Raw genomic sequence first — 21,451 nt, forward strand, 5'->3', positions numbered from 1 at the left:
CGAAAAATTAGGGTTTCATTATGTGTGCCCTGTGTTGACACCCAATTTTATTCATCCTTACTCCATATTATTCTAATGAACTACTATTCTATGTAAGAGTCTTAATAATATATGTAGCATTTTTATGTATTATTATAAGTACTACAACTTTATTATTATAAATTTTTACTACGTATTAGCAACTTTCAAAGATATAAATATTTACAATTTACATTTAGCTTGTTCAACTATTTATATAATATAATAGTTGTTTTTCAACCTCTTGTATCTCATTTTTTATTTACTAATTATTATTACTATGACATTTTAATTTAATAGTAGCTCAATTATCAACCTCACACCTAATCCAAAAAATTAAGCCCTAACCCATTAATCACTTTACTAATAACCCATTAATACCCAAAACCCTTCACTCAAAATTCTTACTCCTAGAACCCATGACCAACTTAAGTCAACCTTTTCCAATTCCCCTTCGTACCAGCAAATTCATCTCGTTTCTTCCTCATTTGATTTATTATATTCTCATTCCTTTTCTATGTTCTTTCTAAGTACCCTCCGCTTCCAACCAAGAGGGTGTGAGTTCGAGTCACCCCAAGAGCAAGGTGGAGAGTTCTTGGAGGGAGGGAGCCGAGGGTCTATCGGAAACAGGCTCTCTACCCTCGTTTCTTCTTCATTTGATTTATTATATTCTCATTCCTTTTCTATGTCCTTTCTTACTTTATTTTTCTTACTTTTCTTCCTTATCGAATCCGTAAAGCAATTGATTTTTTACCTTAATTATGAGCCAATATATTAGCTCCATTTTTAGTCAAAATCGTCGACGCGCAGAAGATTCACCTACTCTTCTTCCCATTCACAGGTTCAGACTTATCAGTTGAATGTAGACAAGTTTGAGGTAAGCGTTTCATTTGTTACTGATTGGATTATAATTTTGGAAGTTCAATTACATATATTTCTCTCATGATTTTCGGTTCAAATTTCACTGATTATGGGTAAGTATTTTAGTCCTTTTCTGTTATAATAATCACCAGCAGCTCTTCTTCCCTATTTCAATACTCAAATCTCGCCCCAATCCTCGAATTCTTGTTTTTATATTCTAAATCTTTCTTTATTTGGATGATTCTTTTCCATTATAGTGACACGACTTAAGTCTAATTTACTACTATAAAATATAAATACCAATAGCTCTATACAATAGGTGGGGACGGAAGAATTACTTCTGAGATTTACTTATTTACAACCATTATAACATTCTTATTAAGATTTGTCACACGAGTTGCTTTTCTATTCTTGCTTTGCCGGCTGTAAGTCGAGGCAAAGTTTGTTGCTTTTCATTCCTCTCGACAGTCGGATTCTTTCTTGTTGTTATTGTTGTTCGAAGTGCATCGCTACAATTATTGGGTTTATTTTGCTGTTGAAACTCTGTTCGCGGGGGCAATTTATTTGGATTCCTGGTTTTCTTATTAATTCGGCACTTCACGAACTGGTTAGCTTCCTGCCAATGCAATCTTTTTAATTCTTTTTCTCTATATGGTAGTTCTCTATAAAGTAGCCGCTTTAGTTTTGTTTACCCAAAAAATCGGATAACGTTAAATTTAGGTATGGTTCTAAGGATATGCGAGTTTCTTTGATACAAAAATAACAATACTGGTAAATTGAATAAGTTGAGATGAAACAAGCACAAAGAAAACTCAATGTATCTGAGAAAAGGATGTATTTACTGCCGTGTCCCTTTAGCTTACAAGGATGCTCCCTTTTATAATAGAGGGTCATTGCTTTATCTATAACAACATAATAAAATAATGCATATAGTGGAGGACCCATGATGATTTGTCTCTTCCTCGGTTTTCGCCAAGATTCTCTCCCTTGGTGCGGTTGTAACGGCTCTTGTCTCCGAGCTTGATACTGGCTCGAGCTCGGTATTAGATCGAGCCCCCGGTCTTGGTTCGAGCTCGATTCTACCTTGGGGCATCGATATTCGGGGAGAGTGTTGGTCGGTCTAGGCATCTTCGATGAACTACGAATTGTCTCGTAGTTCGATTTGGATATGGGCTCGATAATGATACTGAGTCTTGTCGTTGATCGGTCTATTGGCTCGAAGCTCGACGTCCCTACTTCGGAATTCGACCGAGCTCATCATGTAGATATCCTTCGATCGAAACGTCGTCGTCTCGATCGGTCTTTATGACTGAGGATCGGTTTTGACCGTACACAGATAGTACCCTCGTTTCTCGGAAAAGGATGTGGCGGGAAACGATATGATTTCCCTACGGCTCGATCAAATTAATGCTATCATTTTTCTCGATCCCGACCATGACGTATGTGATAGCTTTCTCATCGGCTTGATTTTACCGAGGCATTTAATACATGTCAGACGGTGGTCGGCCACCGCTGATACTGAACCGTCAAGCCTCAGTCTATAAATAGCCTTTCCATACAACCTTTACCACTTTTGCGCCTTCTCTTCTTCCAAATTCTCTTATTTATTCTATCCATTTCGTTGCTTCAGAGCCGCCCACACCAGAGCTTTGGTGTTGTCAATTTTTCACTTTCCTTTGCATTCTTTCCTCTCCTATCAATGGCAAAAACTTCAAAAAAACCGTACCTCAGAAGGAGAAAGCTTCTTCCTCGCAGCCGTCCAATGATAAGGCGTCGGCGGAGCTGTTCGTTCACGACTATGTTCATAGCTCGTGCACTCTGAAGATCGACTTTAAGGTTGAGAATCCTTCATTCGTTCAGGGTCGATGTGAGCACGTGTCGATGTACATGTGCTCTATAACGGAGGGTTATCTCGAGGCCGTCAGAGAAGACTGCAACTGGGGTCCCGAGGTTGTATTGCAGATCCCATCTCCCGAAGAGAACGTCACCACTCATGTGGAGGGTTTTTAAGTGTTTACACTTATCCCTTCACATTGAGACCCGTCGACCCAGTGATTATTGACTTCTGTAAAAGGTATCAGGTCACCCTCGGTCAAATTCATCCCTCTTTATGGTGTATAGAGATCTTACTGTGCTTCTTCTCTATCAAAGCCGGGGGGTTGGACTTTTCTCTGAACCACCTCATACGATTGTACCGGCCTCAGATTTTTCGAGGACTAATCAGACTTCATCGTCGGGCATCGAAGGCTTTAATGTCGAGCATCGATGAAGACAAGGATTGGGGTTGGATGGGTCGTTATATTCGAGTGAGGACCAGTGATCTTATTCCGGAAGAGAAGATGTCGTTCCCCGAAGAATGGAATTTTGACCGTAAGTGATTCTTGTTTGCTTTTCATGTCCTTTTCCAATTTTTTCTAATGTCTTTCCCTGATGTTCAGCTACCCTTTGGATGCCACAAGCGGTGCTTGACCTCGAGGATTGGGTTCGGAAGTTAGCCTTGACTTCCTCTTATGCCGAACGCGCTTGGCGTGATTTGGCTAAAGGTAGATGGGAGGCCAAGAACCATGGTGAGGTTTGTTTCTTGTTTCCTTCGAAGTATTTTTTGTGTTCTATTTGTTACTGATTTCCTCTTATGCAGGCATAACCAGGGATGCCACTTTGAGGCCTTCGAGCGGCGAAGAAGGAAATAAATCCCTGGTTCCACAACCGGGGAAGGGTAAGAAGCGAAGAGCTTCCTCTCGGTCTGAGGACCCCAAGCCCAAAACTCGGAGGGTGAGGAGAAAATCAATTTCCCTTTCGATTGACTCGGTCCAACGACTGAGAGAAGAAGAAGAAGAAGAAGATAACTCCTCGGCTTTGGTAATCCGATCTGCGGAGGCCATCAAGGTTGCTAGAGCTACCGAATCGATGGCGGTTGTGCCTGTCGGGGTTGGTTCTAAAGTCGCTAGTCTTTACCGGAGTGCTCCGAGTGATTTTGCTCGGGGCTATGAAAATAGGTCATTCGCCTTCTCTCCCAACTTCTTCTGAAGAGGCGTTAAAGGAAGCTCGAGAATTGATGACTCCCGATATCAGGGCAGGCTCTGGTGTAGGGGACCCTTTTTGGGATTGCTTTACTGGAGTCGATGATGCTTCCGATATCGGTGACGCTTCTCTTTTATTAGAGGAGGCTCAACGTTTCATTACTCGGGTAATGATTCTTCCACACTTGGTTTCTTTGTTTTTTTATTTTTTTATTTTTTTTATTCTTGACTTGTGTTTCTTACTATGCAGGCCATTAGTAGGTTTCGAGTCGATCTTAGCCAGTGTGAGGCCGAGCTCCGGAAGGTCTCAAGTGAGAGAGACGCCCTGCGGCTTCTTTGCAGCCAAAAGGACGAGGCTATAAAAGATCTCCAAGCGGATTTGATTAAGGTTCGTGAAGAAAAGGTCGAACTTGACAAGCAGGTGAGCCTCGTTCTGTTAAAGTATGGGTCTGACTCAACTGTGGAAGTTAACCCTTCGTTGTCTCAGTTGCAGCAAAAGATCGAAAAGATCGGGTTACTTCGAGAAGAAGTTGATCAAATCCGAGCTGAATGCAATCGGTGGAAGGAGACTATCGATCGCTTGGCTGCGGAAAAAGAAACCATCTCAACAAAATTATTATCGGCCGACGTTCAATTTCTAAGCATCAAGCTAAAGGGTTCGGTTCAAGCTAAGAAGATCGATGAGCTTGAAACACGGCTTGCTGAGGCTAAGGCAGAGGTTGAGTCATCGAAAGTTTTGGCGGATAAGTCCATTGCTGTATATCGGGTTGATGCAGAGGTTGCTCAGATGGAGTCCCGAAAGGCGGCGAATACTGTCGATGCTCGAGCTCATTGGGTTGCCGAACTTGCTAAGTGTAGCTCTCGGAGGGAGACCCTCGAGGAGATACACGCTCGAGGTTTCGACCTTACTGAAGAGATAAAAAAGGCAAAAGAGCTCGAAGCGGAAGCTGAAGCCTTGGCTTCTAATGATGATGATGACGATGGTAGCAAAAGCGGATCCGAGGATGGGGAATAGCTCGACAGTAGAGTGAATGCTCCAGTGGGTGACCAGGAAGCTTAGTTTCTAATTCTTCATGTTTGTAAATTAATCATGTAGGCAATCATACAGGCAACTTTGTATATATATATATAACAAGGTCGACTTGTTTTTGTTTTGTGAAGACCTTTAATCAAATGTTGATCTCGTAGTCTCTCTGATCGATCAGATTTGAAGTGATGTAGCCCTTAGGTTTGCTAGTTGAGTTGATGATTCAAACTTTGAAGAAACATAATCCGTAGGCGTAATGGTCGAGTGAGTGCTTGCTCGAACTCGTAATAAAAGTAGCCCGTAGGCTTAATAGTCGAGTAAATGTTTCAAACTTTCGAACTCGAAATAATGTAGCCCGTAGGCGTAATGGTCGAGTGAGTGCTTGCTCGAGTTCGTAATAAAAGTAGCCCGTAGGCTTAATAGTCGAGTGAGTGCTTGCTCGAACTCGTAGTAAAAGTAGCCCGTAGGCTTTAATGGTCGAGTGAGTGCTTGCTCGAACTCGTAGTAAAAGTAGCCCGTAGGCTTAATAGTTGAGTGAATGTTTCGAACTTTCGAACTCGAAATAATATAGCCCTTAGGCGTAATGGTCGAGTGAGTGCTTGCTCGAACTCGTAATAAAAGTAGCCTGTAGTCTTAATAGTCGAGTGAATCTTAATTCTGGTTGCACAATAAATCTCAAGTCACAGTACATGTGGTCATGTTTTGCGCCTATGTTCGGGCCAATCTACATGAGCATGGTTCGTTTTGACTATTTTGGCTCTTACAATTTTTCCTGTTGGAACACTATTGTTGTAAAATGACTTTCTTGCATCTGAACTTGATGTATTTGAGGGCCTGATGCCCCCTCGGTATTCGAGGTCGATTGGAAAGAGGCCTCGGATACTGTTAAAAGTGCATCACGATCGATGATTGCCTCATTAAAAAAACCTTGCCGAAAAACCCATTTGGGATAAAACCGGTCTAAGGGGAAAAGAGTGCAACACGTGCCTTTAGGCGAAAGATCCACCTCAGTTCTTGTTCGGACTTCTGCAGGGGTCAGTTAAATGAATATTGAAAGGTTGTACCTTAGCAGTAGTACCGTTTTAGATGTGATACATTCCAACTGCTTGATAACTGTTTGCCGTCTATGATGCCGAGCATGTATGATCCCTTTCCGACGTTCTCGAGCACCTGATATGGTCCTTCCCAGTTCGGTCCTAATTTTCCTTCGTTTGGGTTCCGGGTATTGACGGTGACTTTTCTTAACACTAAGTCCCCGGGCTTGAAATGGCGAAGCTTAGTTCTTCGATTATAATACCTTTCGATTCATTGCTTTTGGGCGGCCAATCGGATGAAGGCAGTTTCTCATCCTTCGTCCGATAATTCAAGGCTGGTGTTCATAGCCTCGTTATTTGATTCTTCCGTCATGAATCGAAATCTGGGACTAGGTTCACCGACTTCGATTGGTATCAATGCTTCGGAACCATATACTAAGGAGAATGGGGTCGCCCCCGTACTAGATTTTGATGTTGTCCGGTATGCCCAAAGGACTTCGGGCAGAATTTCTCTCCATTTTCCCTTAGCGTCGTTCAACCTCTTCTTCAGGTTTTGAAGAATAGTCTTGTTTGTTGATTCGGCCTGTCCGTTCCCACTGGGGGGTATGGTGTTGATAGTATCCTTCTTATTTTGTGATCTTCGAAGAATTTTGTGACTTTGCTGCCAACGAATTGCTTCCCATTATCGCATACTATTTCGGCGGGTATCCCAAATCGGCATATGATATGATCCCAAATGAAGTCTATAACTTCTTTCTCCCTTATTTTCTCGAACGCATGTGCTTCAACCCATTTAGAAAAATAGTCAGTCATAAATAAAATGAATTTGGCTTTACCTGGGGTCGATGGCAGAGGGTCGACGATGTCCATTCCCCATTTTATGAACGGCCATGGGGATAGGACCGAGTGAAGTTACTCTCCGGGTTGATGGATCATCAGTGCAAACCTTTGACATTTATCATATTTACGAACAAATTCTTTCATATCTTTGCCCATATCAATCCAATAATACCCCGCTCTGATCACTTTTCGAACTAATGCGTCGGCACCAGAGTGATTCCCACAAGTTCCCTCGTGTACTTCCCGTAGGATGTACTTGGTATCTCCCGGACCCAAGCATACTGCCATCGGTCCATCGAATGTCCTTTGATATAGTGTTCCGTCTATGGCCAACGTAAATCGAGCAGCTTTAGTCCGTAGGGTCCTGGAATCTTTATGGTCTGGTGGGAGCTTTCGGTTTTTTAAGTATTCAATATACTTGTTTCTCCAATCCCAGGTTAATCTAGTAGAATTTATCTCGGCGTGCCCATCTTCTATTACCGATCTTGAAAGTTGAACGACAGTCCCCGAGTTCAAATCATCTACCTCGACCGACGATCCCAAATTTGCAAGCGCATCGGCCTCATTATTCCGTTCTCGCGGAACATGCCGTAGAGTCCATTGTTTGAAATGGTGCAAAGTGATAAGCAGTTTGTCCAAATACCTTTGCATTCTACTTTCCCGGAATTCGAAGGTTTTGTTTACTTGACTCAACATCAGCAAAGAGTCACAATTAGCCTCAATGACCTCTGCTCCCAAGTTTCTAGCTAGCTCGAGACCAGCAATCATGGCTTCATACTCGGCCTCGTTGTTAGTTAACCTGATAGTTTTAATAGCTTGCCTAATAATGTTGCCCGTGGGGGGTTTCAAAACTATGCCTAGCCCGGACCCCTTTTTGTTCGAAGCCCCGTCCATAAAAAGGATCCATACCCCCGACGATATACCTCATTTTAACAGGAGTTCTTTTTCGGCTTCGGGTACGAGGTTGGCGTGAAGTCGGCCACAAAGTCTACTAAAATTTGAGACTTGATTGCCGTACGGGGTTGATATTCGATATCGTACCCACTGAGTTCGATAGCCCATTTGGCCAATCGGCGTGATAGTTCGGGCCTATGTAAAATATTACGAAGTGGGCAGGTGGTCAATACGCTTATGGGGTGACATTTAAAATACGGTCTTAACTTTCTAGAGGCACTTATTAGCGTAAGTGCCAATTTTTCTAAGTGAGGATACCTAGTTTCCGCTTCTCCTAAGGTCCGACTTACGTAATAACCGGGAAATTGCGTACCTTGCTCTTCTCGAACCAGGACACTGCTTACGGCGACTTCTGATACTGCCAAGTACAAGTAAAGTTTTTCGTTGGTTTTAGGAGTGTGAAGCAGTGGTGGGCTCAATAGATATCGTGTCAATTCCTGTAATGCTTGTTGGCATTCCGGTGTCCAAGCGAAGTCATTCTTCATTTTGAGTAGAGAGAAAAATTTGTGACTTCGATCTGATGATCTTGAAATTAATCGGCCTAAGGCTGCAATTCTTCCTGTTAACCTTTGTATGACTTTCACATTGTCCACGATGGTGATGTCCTCGATGGCCTTGATTTTGTCGGGATTAATCTCGATTCCCCGATTTGACATCATGAAGCCAAGGAACTTGCCTGAACCGACCCCGAAAGCACATATTTCGGGGTTGAGCTTCATGTTGTATTTCCTCAGAATCTCAAACGTTTCCTGCAAATGGGCCAAATGGTCCTCCGCACGCAGGGACTTAACTAACATGTCATCAATATAGACTTCCATCGATTCACATATGTGTTCTTCGAACATTTTATTTACTAAGCATTGATAAGTGGCTCCTGCATTTTTTTAGCCTGAAGGGCATTACATTATAACAATATGTTCCATATCTGGTCACAAATGAAGTCTTTTTCTGGTCCTCCGGGTTCATTTGAATTTGATTATACCCGGAATAGGCACCGAGAAAGGTGAAGATCTCGTGGCCGGTCGTGGCATCGATCATGCGATCGATGTTGGGATGTGGAAAGGAATCTTTAGGGCATGCTTTGTTCAAGTCCTTATAGTCCACACACATTCTAAGTTTGTTCCCTTTTTTAGGCATTACAACCCCATTGGCTAACCATTCGGGGTATTTCACCTCTCGAATGGACCCTATTTTGAGAAGTTTGGTTACCTCATCCTTTATGAATGCGTGCTTTACCTCTGATTGGGGTCTTCTTTTTTGCTTCATCGGTCTGAACCTAGGGTCCAAGCTCAGCCGATGCGTCGTTATGTCCGGTGGTATCCCTGTTATATCTAAATGGGACCAGGCAAAACAGTCGATGTTATCGATAAAAAATTGAATGAGTTTCTTCCTGAGTCAGGGGCTCAAACCCATTCCCAGGTATACCTTTCGTTCGGGCCAGTGTTCGATTAGTATGATTTGCTCTAGTTCCTCAATTGTTGATTTAGTGGCATCAGAATCATCAGGGGTCACGAAGGATCGAGGGATCCATTGATCATCATCTTCTTCGATGTTCTGCTTACCTGGCTGGGTCGAAGCCGATGTCTGTGATTGCTATTTGGCGTTCTGTTCTTCGATTGTATCTCCTTCTGAACCCGTTCCTTTTATCAGTGAAGACGAAGATATTGATTTTGCTTCCTCGACGGTGAACATTTCTTTTGCGGCCGGTTGTTCTCCATACACTATTTTGGCACCTCTCGATGTTGGGAATTTGAGGACCTGGTGTAGGGTCGAAGGTACAACTCTCATGTTGTGGATCCACGGCCTTCCGAAAAGGGCGTTATATCTCATATTGCCTTCGATCACGTGAAACTTTGTTTCCTGGATGGTTCCGGCCATGTTTATTGGTAGGATTATCTCGCCTTTGGTGGTTTCACATGCCATATTGAATTCGTTTAGAACCAGAGTGGCGGGTACGGCCTGTTTTGCAGGCCGAGCTGTTCTATGACCCTCGATCTGATGACATTGGCCGAGCTACCTGGATCAATTAACATACGCTTAATCTTAGTTTTATTCATGAGTACGGATATTACCAGTGCATCGTTATGGGGTTGGATGACTCCCTCTGCATCTTCATCATTGAAAGACAAAGTCCCTATGGGTGTGTAATCTTGAGTTCGAGATCGTTTTTCCCTCACAATCGATGTTTTAGTGCGTTTAAGCACTGGTCCCTGAGGGGTATCGACGTTGCCGACGATCATGTGAATGACGTGTTGCGGTTCTTCTAGCTCGTTTTGCTTGCCGAAGTCCTTATTCTTGAAATGATTCCTTGCCCTATCACTCAGAAATTCTCGAAGGTGCCCTTTGTTAAATAAGTGGGCTACTTCCTCTCTTAATTGCCTACAATCTTCTGTTCTGTGGCCATGGGTGCTATGATATTCGCACATTTGATTGGGATTCCTTTGGGCAGGATCGGTCTGCATGGGTCGAGGCCACCTGGCGTCTTTGATACGTCCGATAGCCGACACGACGGCAAATGCATAAATGTTGAAGTTATATTCCGATAATCGAGGAACTTCTATAGGATCGGCATATTTATCAAAGCCGCTCTTGCTCATAAGTCCCCGAGAATTTTGCCCTCTATCAGTCTTTTGACTGTTCTGAACTGTATCAAGTGCTGAACTATTGTTCGCCCGATCTGTGACGTACGGTTGATATCGGTCTCTGTTCGACCTTGGTTCTCTGTTGATTTCCCTCTGGATTTTAGTGGTTGTGTGGTTCTGATGCACGGGTCCATACGGAGCTCCCAATTGATCGTCCTCGACCCTAATTTTTGATTGATAACGGTTGTGTACATCTACCCAAGTTATTGCTAGGTACTCGATCAAATTATTTTTCAGCCGATGTGATGCTGTCGAACTTCGATCGTTCAACCCTTGGGTGAAAGCTTGTACGGCCCAATCATCCGTGATCGGTGGCAAATCCATACGTTCCATTTGAAATCGGGATACGAATTCTCTCAGCATTTAGTTACCCCTTTGTTTTACTTTGAAGAGGTCTGATTTCCTTGTTGCAACTTTTATGGCACCAACATGTGCTTTTATGAACGAATCTTCTAACATGGCAAAAGAATCGATAGAATTTGGTGGTAAGTTGTGATACCAGATCATTGCTCCCTTTGCGAGGGTCTCTCCAAACTTTTTCAACAACACGGATTCGATCTCATCGTCTTCCAAATCGTTGCCTTTGATGGCACATGTGCAGGAGGTGACATGTTCGTTAGGATCGGTCGTACCGTTATATTTGGGAATTTCTGGCATACGGAATTTTTTGGGGATTGGTTTTGGGGCCGCGCTCGAGGGAAATGGCTTTTGTATGAATTTTTTCGAATCAAGCCCTTTTATCATTGGCGGAGCCCCCGGGATTTGATCGACCCTAGCATTATACGTTTCCACTTTCTTGTCGTTGGCTTCGACTCGTTTTGTGAGTTCCTCGAGCAATTTAGCAATTTCAGGAGCGGTCTCCGATTCTTGCTCGTTTGATTTCACTATGGCGGGCTCCGTTCTGGGGGTGACTTCTCGAAGAAGTGGATTGGAGTTCGGCCAGCTTTGTATATGAGTTTGGCTCTACAACTGAGCTATCGCTGCTTGTTGGGCTTGTAGCATTTCGAAAATCATACGCAAGCTAACCCCGATTTTCCCCATGCTGTGGGTGTCTCGGGCTACGAGTCGAGCACCGCCTTGAATGCTTCTTTCCGGTTCGGAACGCTGATTCACCTCCAGAGCTATTTGTGAATTGACATCCAATGGTACTTCGGCTCGAATTTCGGGTTTTTCGATTCGAGCGTCGTTGCCATCGTCAGGTAACCTTCCGGCCCCGGGCGCCAAGTTGTTGGTTTCATCTTGAAGGCCGGCTTCAAGGTCGATAGGTAGGGCCATTGCTGACTTGAAGTTGTAAGCTGAAGTGTACTGTAGATTTATATCAAACAATCACTGTTACCCTTATCCCCACGGTGGGCGCCAAACTATTTACCCGAAAAATCGGATAACGTTAAATTTAGGTATAGTTCTAAGGATACGCAAGTTTCTTTGATACAAAAATAACAATACTGGTAAATTGAATAAGTTGAGATGAAACAAGCATAAAGAAAACTCAATGTATCTGAGAAAAGGATGTGTTTACTGCCGTGTCCCTTTAGCTTACAAGGATGCTCCCTTTTATAATAGAGGGTCATTGCTTTATCTATAACAACATAATAAAATAATGCATATAGTGGAGGACCCATGATGATTTTTCTCTTCCTCAGTTCTTGCCAAGATTCTCTCCCTTGGTGCGGTTGTAACGACTCTTGTCTCCGAGCTTGATACTGGCTCGAGCTCGGTATTAGATCGAGCCCCCGGTCTTGGTTCGAGCTCGATTCTTCCTTGGAGCATCGATATTCGGGGCGAGTGTTTGTCGGTCTAGGCATCTTCGATGAACTACGAATTATCTCGTAGTTCGATTTGGATATGGGCTCGATAATGATACTGAGTCTTGTCGTTGATCTGTCTATTGGCTCGAAGCTCGACGTCCCTACTTCGGAATTCGACCAAGCTCATTATGTAGATATCCTTTGATCGAAACGCCGTCGTCTCGACCGGTCTTTATGACTGAGGATCGGTTTTGACTATACACAAGTTTATTCATGTTTGAGTTGCCCGAATGTGTAAAGCATTCTGCTAGGAAGCGTGTAGGTCAGTTCTTCCTCTTCTTGTCTATGTGTTTTGCTCGAGTTCTGTGATCCCTATCCATACTAGAAAGCATGATCGCAGGACTGAGAATTGCTAAAGCGGTTGAAACCTATTATTTTGATAAAACTAGAGAGTTGCTTAATGTATTATATTCGAGCATCGGGTAGCATTCTTAATTTTAATTGATATGCAGAATTTGATAATTAGACATCGCTGCTTGTATGATTAACAAGGTAATTATTTCGTAAAGTAAGAGGCTTAAATCCGTTATGTGATAGATTTTCATGTAAATTTGCCTCCAAAAAAGTGACATATATGTCCTTTGTGCATTCTGGTTATTTTGAGATTACAAGAGGTCTAATTCGAGTATTAGGCCAATATCGGAGTCGCACGGGAATTGGATGGTTCAAGGATACATGACTGCCCTTTAGTGTCTGAAGTTCCTTTTAATTAGTCTATATCTATTTGTGGTTGTTTAATAACTTTATAAAGATTTTGTAACAATAAAAAGGAGGTAATGTGAGAAAGGGCAAACTGTATGCTCTAACTGTTATCTCGTCTTAGTTGTTTAGTTCCTGCCTTCCTCTTTATTGTTCTAGCAATATGCTTTGGCTTAGTTTTTAATCTCAACTCTTAGATATCATGTTTATAGGGTATGACTAACTGTGATCAATTTGTCATATGTTATTTGCTTGATGCCGACGATGAGTCACTTTGGTACTCGATTTTTAGTAAAAGAAATTATTTTGACTTTACTAGCTTTCAAATAAGAATCTCGAGGGCTTAAACTTTTCTACTTGTAGAAGACGAGCAAAACCTATTTATGTTGGTAAACTTTATTATCACTATTATTATTATCATTATCATTTGCTTATTTTTTTGAAATGAAGTAATTTTTTTATCCAGCTTGAATACATCTTTGGGATTTTGGCAACTGTTTCTTTTTCCTTTTAATGTCTACGCACGATACTCTAGTTTCATCTCAATGATCAGTACCTCCAATTTAAATGGTCTGGACTATTTCTCGGAATAAGCTTTGATTTATCTCATTTTACTACTCGTGCACATACCCATATGCTATGTTTAAGTTGACTGTTATGCATCTTTGAATATTAAATAAGGAATCGCATTTCTTAAGAGTCTATTTCACTTGACTAATTCGGGGCTAACATGAGCCCTTATTGTCTTATGTGTTACTTGTTTAAGTCCCAATGTGCTCCTTTTATGTGACGCTAATAAGGATAGAAATAGAAACCTGAGATTTTTCTTAAGTCTAGAACCATCCCTTTAAAATAGTGTCCAAAGCCTCTTGGACTATAGGAAGGGACGGGTAGTTATTTTATTTTTTATTTATTAAGATGCGGTTTAGAATTAATTACTACGCTCTTAAGTTAACAACTTAAAGATAGTAATGAGGGTAGCGGACATGATACACAAATTTTCTGAATAGCCATTGCACTTTTGGCTATAAAAGTCTTAGCAGACTTTGCACGGGAGTTGATCGATCAAACTTAAAAATTTAGGTCCCCTTTTATGTAATTAAGTAGGCTTTTTTACGATTTACAATTCTTATATTTTTTCCATTACTAGTTTTAATTAATTGCTTTGACCACTTAGGATTAGTTCACAACTCAGCAACCTACAACTTAGTTTAACCCAATAATCTCACATAGCATAAAATTCTGCCAGGACCCACAGTTGTGGACCTCGAAGAGTGCCTAACACCTTCTCTTCGAGGTAATTTGAGCCCTTACCCGATCTTTGGTGACGTTGACTAGTCAAACAGAGTTATTCACAAATAGGTGTCCTAACGCATCTTAAAAATCGTTAGGTGGCGACTCTTCTCTTTTAATACTCATTTTAAAAGAGTTGTCACATGTCGAAACCCGCTTTCGCGAGAAAATAGGGCGCGACACCCTGTAACTTTTAGATCAGTGTATATATTGATAGACTTATTTTCCTAGGGATGTAGAACATCATACCACTTGTCATCAACCAAATCGGTATAGCAACCTAGCATATTGTTTTCAAGGTAGAGATCGATTGTGTTATGATGTGTTCCATTTGGATCTTTTGAACTACCTTTACCTTTTTGCCTCTTCGTAAATCACTTATTAAATGTTAGTGGCATTTTTGAATTGGATGATATTCTGGTTCTTCAAATGGTATTTGAGTATTGATCTTTTGGTTCAACTTAAGAAGAACTAAGCTACATGTCGACCTGTATGAACGCGAAACATAACACCTCACAAATATGCGCTATGTGTCTTGTCATGTCGACCTAAAAAAGTTGTCGACCTGAAAAGGCTGCTGACCTGAAAAGCTGTCGTGCTGAAGAAATTGGACCCACTTGTACCCGAAAGAATAATTATCACATGAAATATAGCGCCTCACCAATATGCGCTATGTGTTTTGTCATGTCGACCTAAAAAAGTTGTCGGCCTGAAAAAGCCGCTGACCTGAAAAGTTATTGTGATGACCCAAAAGGTCATCTTATGTTTTAGAACTCGAATATGTGCTCTTAAGCCTTAAAAATTTCATTTTTACCCTCTTTGATTTGCTTGCGCAGTCCGGGCAGGTCTTCGAAAAGCGTTTATGTTGAAAACTAATGAAAATAAGAATTTTTGCCATAAAAGTTAATTTTAGTTGACTTCGATCAATATTTTTGGTAAACGGGTCCCGATCCATACTTTAACGGTCCCAGTAGGTCTGTATCGAATTATGGGACCTGGGCGTATGCCCGGAATCGAATTTGGAAGTCCCTAGCTTGAGTTATGATTTTTTGATGAAAATTAAAAGTTTGGAAATTATTTATTTTTAAGAATTGATTGATATTTGGCACTGTTAGTATCGGGTCCGTATTTTAATTTCGGAGCCCGGTACAGGTTCATTATGATATTTAAGACCTGTCTGTGAAATTTGGTGAGAAACGGAGTTGATTTGGCGTGATTCGGACGTCCAGTTGAGAATTTCATTTGATTTGGTACTAAATTCGTAGTTCTAGGTGTTGTTTTAGATATTTGATCATGCGAGCAAGTCCGTATGATAATTTTAGACTTGCATGCATGTTTGGTTTGGAGCCCCGAGGGCTCGGGTGCCATTCGGGCAATGCGCGAGTTGAGTTCAAGCCTCAACAAGGCTGCTGGTGCACCAAATCTGGTGTGCCCGCACCTGCGAGCCTTTGGTCGCAGGTGCGAGCGATAGCCCCGTAGTTGCGACCCAGGCCTGGACTTCATTTTTTCGCGGATGCAGACTTTTCTCCGCAGGAGCGGGACCGCAGAAGCGGAACCCTGTCCGCAGGTGCGGCCCCAGTTGGCCCAGTCCTTTTTCGCAGAAGCGCACATACTGTCCGCACATGCGGATGCGCAGGTGCGACCAAAGCACCGCAGGTGCGAAGGTCGCTGGGCAGTGAGTTTATTTAATTCGGACTCCAGCCATTTTTCTTCTCGTTTTCAAAAGGATAGGAGGCCTAAGACGATTTTTCAAAGACATTTTCTTCCCGAAATCATAGGTAAGTGTTCCCTAACTTGTTTCTTTCAATCTTTTACTTCATTTTACTAGAATTCAACCTAAAATCTAGAGTATTAATGATAGAATTAGGGGTTAGGGTAGAAACTAGGGATTTCGGGAATTTGGGGATTTAGACCTCGACTTGAGGTCGGATTCCAAAACTAATTACATATTTGGGTTCGGGGGTAAATGGGTAAAAGGATTTTGGTCCGAACCTCGGGTTTTGACCAAGCGGGCCCGGGATCGATTTTTTTTTGACTTTTTGGAGGAAAGTTTGGGAAATTTAATTTATGAAATATAATTGATTCCTTTAGCAATATTTGATATTATTGAATCATTTTTTAATAGATACGAGTGATTTAGAGGTGAATTCCAAAGGAAAAGCGGTGATTGAGAATTAAGTGGCCTTCGGAGCGAGGTAAGTGTCGTGTCTAACTTTGGCTTGATGGAATATGTATTATGTGTTCATTTGCTACGTGATTGGTTGTTAAATGTGATGTATAGGTGAGGGGACGAGCATCTATGCGTCGTTGTGGAGTCATAGCATGCGAGTAAAATTCTATTCTTGTTTATTTTTTAACCTTAAATCCTACTATCCATGCTTAGCGGGTTATTTGAAATGTTGGGTGACTCATATTTGGTAACTTTCGAATATTGATTCGAGGTTGAGATTACATTGTGCTATTGATTATGGGAAAAATACTGGTTTCTTTGTGATACCCTTATCTATCCGTTGTTATTGATTCTGTGATTTGTGAGAAGGTGTGTAAAGCACGAAGGATGATGTCGTGCATGCATTATTTATATTGTGCGGAAGAGTGTAAAGCACGAAGGGTGATGCCGTGTATATTATGAGAGGTTTAAAAGCAGGAAGGCTGATGTCGTGCCGTTCTATTTATTTATTTGGTGAGATTGAGAGTAAAAGCACGAAGGGTGATGCCGTGCAGTTTTCCTTTGCTGTTTTAATTGCTCAATTCGTTTACGGATTTTTTGTTTAATTCTGTCTTTTCATTATTCTCACTCTTTATGTTGTATTCCCCCACTGTATGTTCCCTTCCCATTATTTTTGCGTTATTTCTTTATTTACTGTTGTTGCCACTAGCATGATTATACTGTTCAGGTTATATGTGGGTGTCTTGTCCTAGCCTCGTCACTACTTCACCGAGGTTAGGCTCGACACTTACCAGTACATGGGGTTGGTTGTACTGATGCTGCACTTTGCACTTTCTGTGCAGATTTTGATACCGGCTCAGGTTGATCGATATTTGCTACTGGTCCGCTGTCCGGAGACTCAAGGTAGATCTATCGGCGTTCACAGACCTTGAAGTCCCCGTCTATCTTTTATGTCCTACTGTTTTCTTTCATTCAAACAATTATATTTTTTTCAGACTATTACTCGTAGTAAATTCTAGAATGCTCGTGAATTGTGACTCCAGATCCGGGTGGTAGTAATTAATACAGTTTTATAAAATTCCGCACTTATTTTATTTTATTTTAGTTAATTATTGTTATTTACTGAATGGAAATAAGGAATTGGTTTAAGGATTCTCTAACATTGTCTCGCCTGGCAAGTGAAATGTTAGGCACCATCACGGTCCCGTCGGTAGAAAATTTTGGGTCGTGACAGTTGTCGGCTTGAAAAAGCTGCTGACCTGAAAAGATGTCGGCCTGAAAAAGCTGTTGACCTGAAAAAGTTGACGTACTGACAAAGCTAGACCCACTTGTACCCGAAAGAATCATTATCACGCGAAACATAGCGTCGCACCAATATGCGTTATGTAACCTAAAATCACTCTTAGCTGCCTATAAAAACCTCACGCATTTTAGTTATTATTTGCGTTGTAACGAATTGAAAACAAAAACTTTCCAATAATTTTCCATTTTCGAGCATTACGACATGTTTGGACGAAATTACGTACCAAGGTGTTACTGTGGCAAACGTGCGATTTTGAAGCCATGTTAGTCAAATTGCAATTGGGGCGCAGATGTTGGATGTGTAAACGAGTTGGAAGTTATTATTCTTGGAAGAAATGATTGTTAATACTTTTTATATAACATGTTAATTAATAGTCTTGCGTTATTTTCTCATTGGTAGGACGAAAAGAAATGTGGTTTTGATGAATGGTATGATGAACCCATTAATCAGGAATACGACAAATCATGTTTGCTAAACATTTGGAATCTGACCGGTGAATACGAATTCCAGATCGTGAAGCTACAAGAACAACTTGCGGCATTGCAGGAGAAACTAAAAGAGGCAGAAGAAGAAAAAAATAGGTTGGAGGAGAAATTTAAGTGGTTGAAGCACAGAATAATGGGCGATAGTGACTAAACAAACACATTGATGCGTTGAGTGTAGTATTTTATTTTTATGTTGTACGTATCATATATTATCTTTAATTCGTAGCGAATTTAAATTCTATGTTAATCTGTCATTTTTTTTTGTACTATTAAACTACTAAATATCTCGAGAAATAAAAACACATTCGCAAATTATGTAAAACATAAATAATGTTGCTACTATATATTTAATGCATATATACAAATAATAATAAATATCAATGTGTCCCACAACATGCATGCTTTAAAGCATTGGTTGGCCTGAGGCGTATCCCATCCCGTCCGGCTACGCTATCAGGATCATCCTCATCATGTCTCCTCTTTATTGGAGGATGCGCTGCCGCATGATTGTCGGTAAGACTGGCAGACTCGGTAGAAGCGGTCGTCGGGCCGGCAGTAACCTACAAAATAATAAGATATTTTACTATATGAAATAATAATTACTAACGTACGTGTTACGAAAAAAGATTAATGGTCATACCATGGTCTCAACGAGCTCCTAAATTAGATCATCTGTCTCCGGCATCTCAGTATCGCGCAGTGTAGCCTCCGTGACGGGCGATGCCGATGTCTTTAAAACAAAATAAAAACGCTTTAGATATTACTGACTAATCAATGATAAAAAACAAATAAAAATAATAGTAATACAAACAAACTTGCGCCTGAGTAGCGCCACAATGCTCTGTCGGACATCAAGGTGCACTGGAGTAGATGAAGTATGTGCTAGATCCTCAACATCCCTCGATGATGATCCCTAACTGAGTCGTCGCCCACTATGCACGTCTCGTGTTGGACGATCCTCAGCAACCGTCGATGGCTCTGGGGGATCAGGAAAATACTGATCCCACTCCTGCGTAATGGGCATGCCCGCGATCAACAATAGAGCTGACTGGGTCAACTGCGAAGTCCCTAGCGAGATCTGAATGCTGAATGAAGGCATATCATGAGGAACATCGTGTGGCTCAGGGTGGTCACCCGGCTCATCATCTTTAATATCCTCCACGGGTGCCTCAACGCCCCCTTGTTGGGGACCCCGTCCTCGGCGACCACCACGACCTCGTGGATCACCCTTCCTCTCTGGCCACGCCTGCTACGTCTATCACTTTCAGGCTCTACCGGTGGCCCATGATGGTACTCCTCTGGCGGCATATAAGAAACCTCGTATCCTAATCGCTCATCATCTCGGGCACGCCTCAATGTCTGGGCATCCAAATCTGTAACATGTCGGCCATACTCATGCAAAGTTATCGCTCCCTCGCCGGTATGCTGCTGCATCTGCAGTCCCAACTGGTAGAACTGATCTAAGCCAATAGCCTGCATAACATGTCAAATATTAATTAAGGAAGGATAATTTAATATTATAAGTAAGTATAACAAATAACATACCAGTGCCTCATGCCTCCCGGCGTATGGAATGTACCGACCATCAGTGCGATGAACGAGATTCCCGACGAGATTTCGGGTAACACTGCGATTCCAGCTCATATACTCATGCTCGTTATCCGTACACTCAAGTGGAGGGGGTGACGGAATCAGGTTATACTTCTAGTCCCAAATCTCAATCTGGGCCTCTAGCGAGTCCAAGTATGTCTGGTCAGCCTTGGAGCGATCATCCCGCCGGTAATGTGTCCTAAGACAAGCGGGCGGAATAGGTACAAGCTGCGGTCGACCAAACTAGCGAAGGATATAATTAATTTTCATAACTATACGTGATATAATTAATAACTACTCATATAAAAATACTTAGTTCGACAAATATTGTTATTTGTTATGTTATTTTCTTACATTTGTTAACTAAAATTCGAGAGAGACTGTGTTTGAACTATCATATTTTTCAGATATTTTTGGGGTTAACATATAATTAAATAATTAATTTCAATAACTACTAAGATACTAAGCTAAAGGGCACTACAATTGTAATGACCCAAAATTCCACCACATGCGTCGTGATGACACTTAGTCTCTAAGACTAGGTAAGCCGATTACAATTAAAATTCAATCCCTTTTTTTTTATATAAAGATATAATTTAATACACGTGTCGAAACCAACAACGGAAATAATTTAAAAAAAAATATCCCAAAACTGGTAATACTGAGTCACGAACTCTAACTGAATTTACGGAATGATCTCAAGGATTGAATATACAATATTGTTTGAATAATAATTAACAGTACAATAAAATGGAAAGACTCCAAGGGACTGCGACAACCAAGCAGCTCTACCTTGAATCCATGTGATCAACACACTAACTATGCCTGAGTCTGATATCTCCAATACCTGGCTCTGCACAAAAAGTGCATAAGTGTAATATGAGTACACCACGGTCGGTACCCAGTAAGTATCAAGACTATCCTCGGTGGAGTAGTGACGAGGTACAGTCAAGACACTCACTAATCAATTAACATGTGCAGTGTAGCAGTATATAATAATAATAATAATAATAATAATAATAATAATAATAATAATAATAATAATAATAATAATAATAATAATAATAATAATAATAATAATAATAATAATAATAATAATTATAATAATAACAATAGAAACAAATGGCAATGATGGCAACAAGAATAAATAAATGATGTAAACAACAAGGCAACAAGAACACCATAAATATTGCTCAAACGAATAAGGAACACAAATACAACTAATCAATCAAGTCCCTTAAATATACGTCTTTCCAATGTAAGTACTTCAAGTATAAATCTTTCAAATATAAGTTTTTCCACAATAAGGAGCCCATGGCTCGACCAGAGCTATAATGTGCACAAAATCTTAACAAATATATCCGAGAATGAACAACTCAATAAAATAATATTTCATATAAAAATCAAGGTGGCAATCATACCAAATCATCATATAAAAATAAATCCAACAAAACAAGGATTTAGGTAAGACAATTAAAGGATTTAATAAGTGCCAATAATCTTCCAATTTAATACATAAGGGCGTCTACGAATTTCAATCAATGTAATTTGTACATATAAGCCAAGTATGTACTCGTCACCTCGCGTACATGGTTTCAATTACACAATTTTCACATAAGACTCAATGCCTAAGGGGTAATTCCCCCACTCAAGGTTAGGCAAGATACTTACCTTTTTGAAGTTATGCTGATATTCCAAAATAGTCTT

The 21,451-nt window shown here is 41.0% G+C and overlaps 1 protein-coding gene and 1 long non-coding RNA gene across 3 annotated transcripts; both read left to right on the forward strand.

Moving 5' to 3' along the window:
* Nucleotides 1-664: 664 nt before the first annotated feature.
* Nucleotides 665-17,446, forward strand: LOC142168775 (uncharacterized). Of its 2 annotated transcripts, XR_012698827.1 has the most exons (4): nucleotides 665-895; nucleotides 16,322-16,391; nucleotides 16,478-16,524; nucleotides 17,209-17,446. It is a non-coding gene; the product is annotated as an uncharacterized LOC142168775 (long non-coding RNA). The 2 variants fall into 2 exon arrangements; XR_012698826.1 differs by having other exon boundaries at nucleotides 16,322-16,524.
* LOC142168774 (uncharacterized) lies at nucleotides 907-4,975 on the forward strand. The gene is made up of 2 exons (XM_075229828.1): nucleotides 907-4,320; nucleotides 4,387-4,975. Exons 1-2 carry the CDS (start codon nucleotides 4,144-4,146, stop codon nucleotides 4,912-4,914), a joined length of 705 nt encoding a protein of 234 aa, XP_075085929.1. The 5' UTR covers nucleotides 907-4,143; the 3' UTR covers nucleotides 4,915-4,975.
* Nucleotides 17,447-21,451: the final 4,005 nt, after the last annotated feature.

This window comes from Nicotiana tabacum, chromosome 14 (genome assembly GCF_000715075.1).
Source record: "Nicotiana tabacum cultivar K326 chromosome 14, ASM71507v2, whole genome shotgun sequence".
Lineage (NCBI taxonomy): Eukaryota > Viridiplantae > Streptophyta > Magnoliopsida > Solanales > Solanaceae > Nicotiana > Nicotiana tabacum.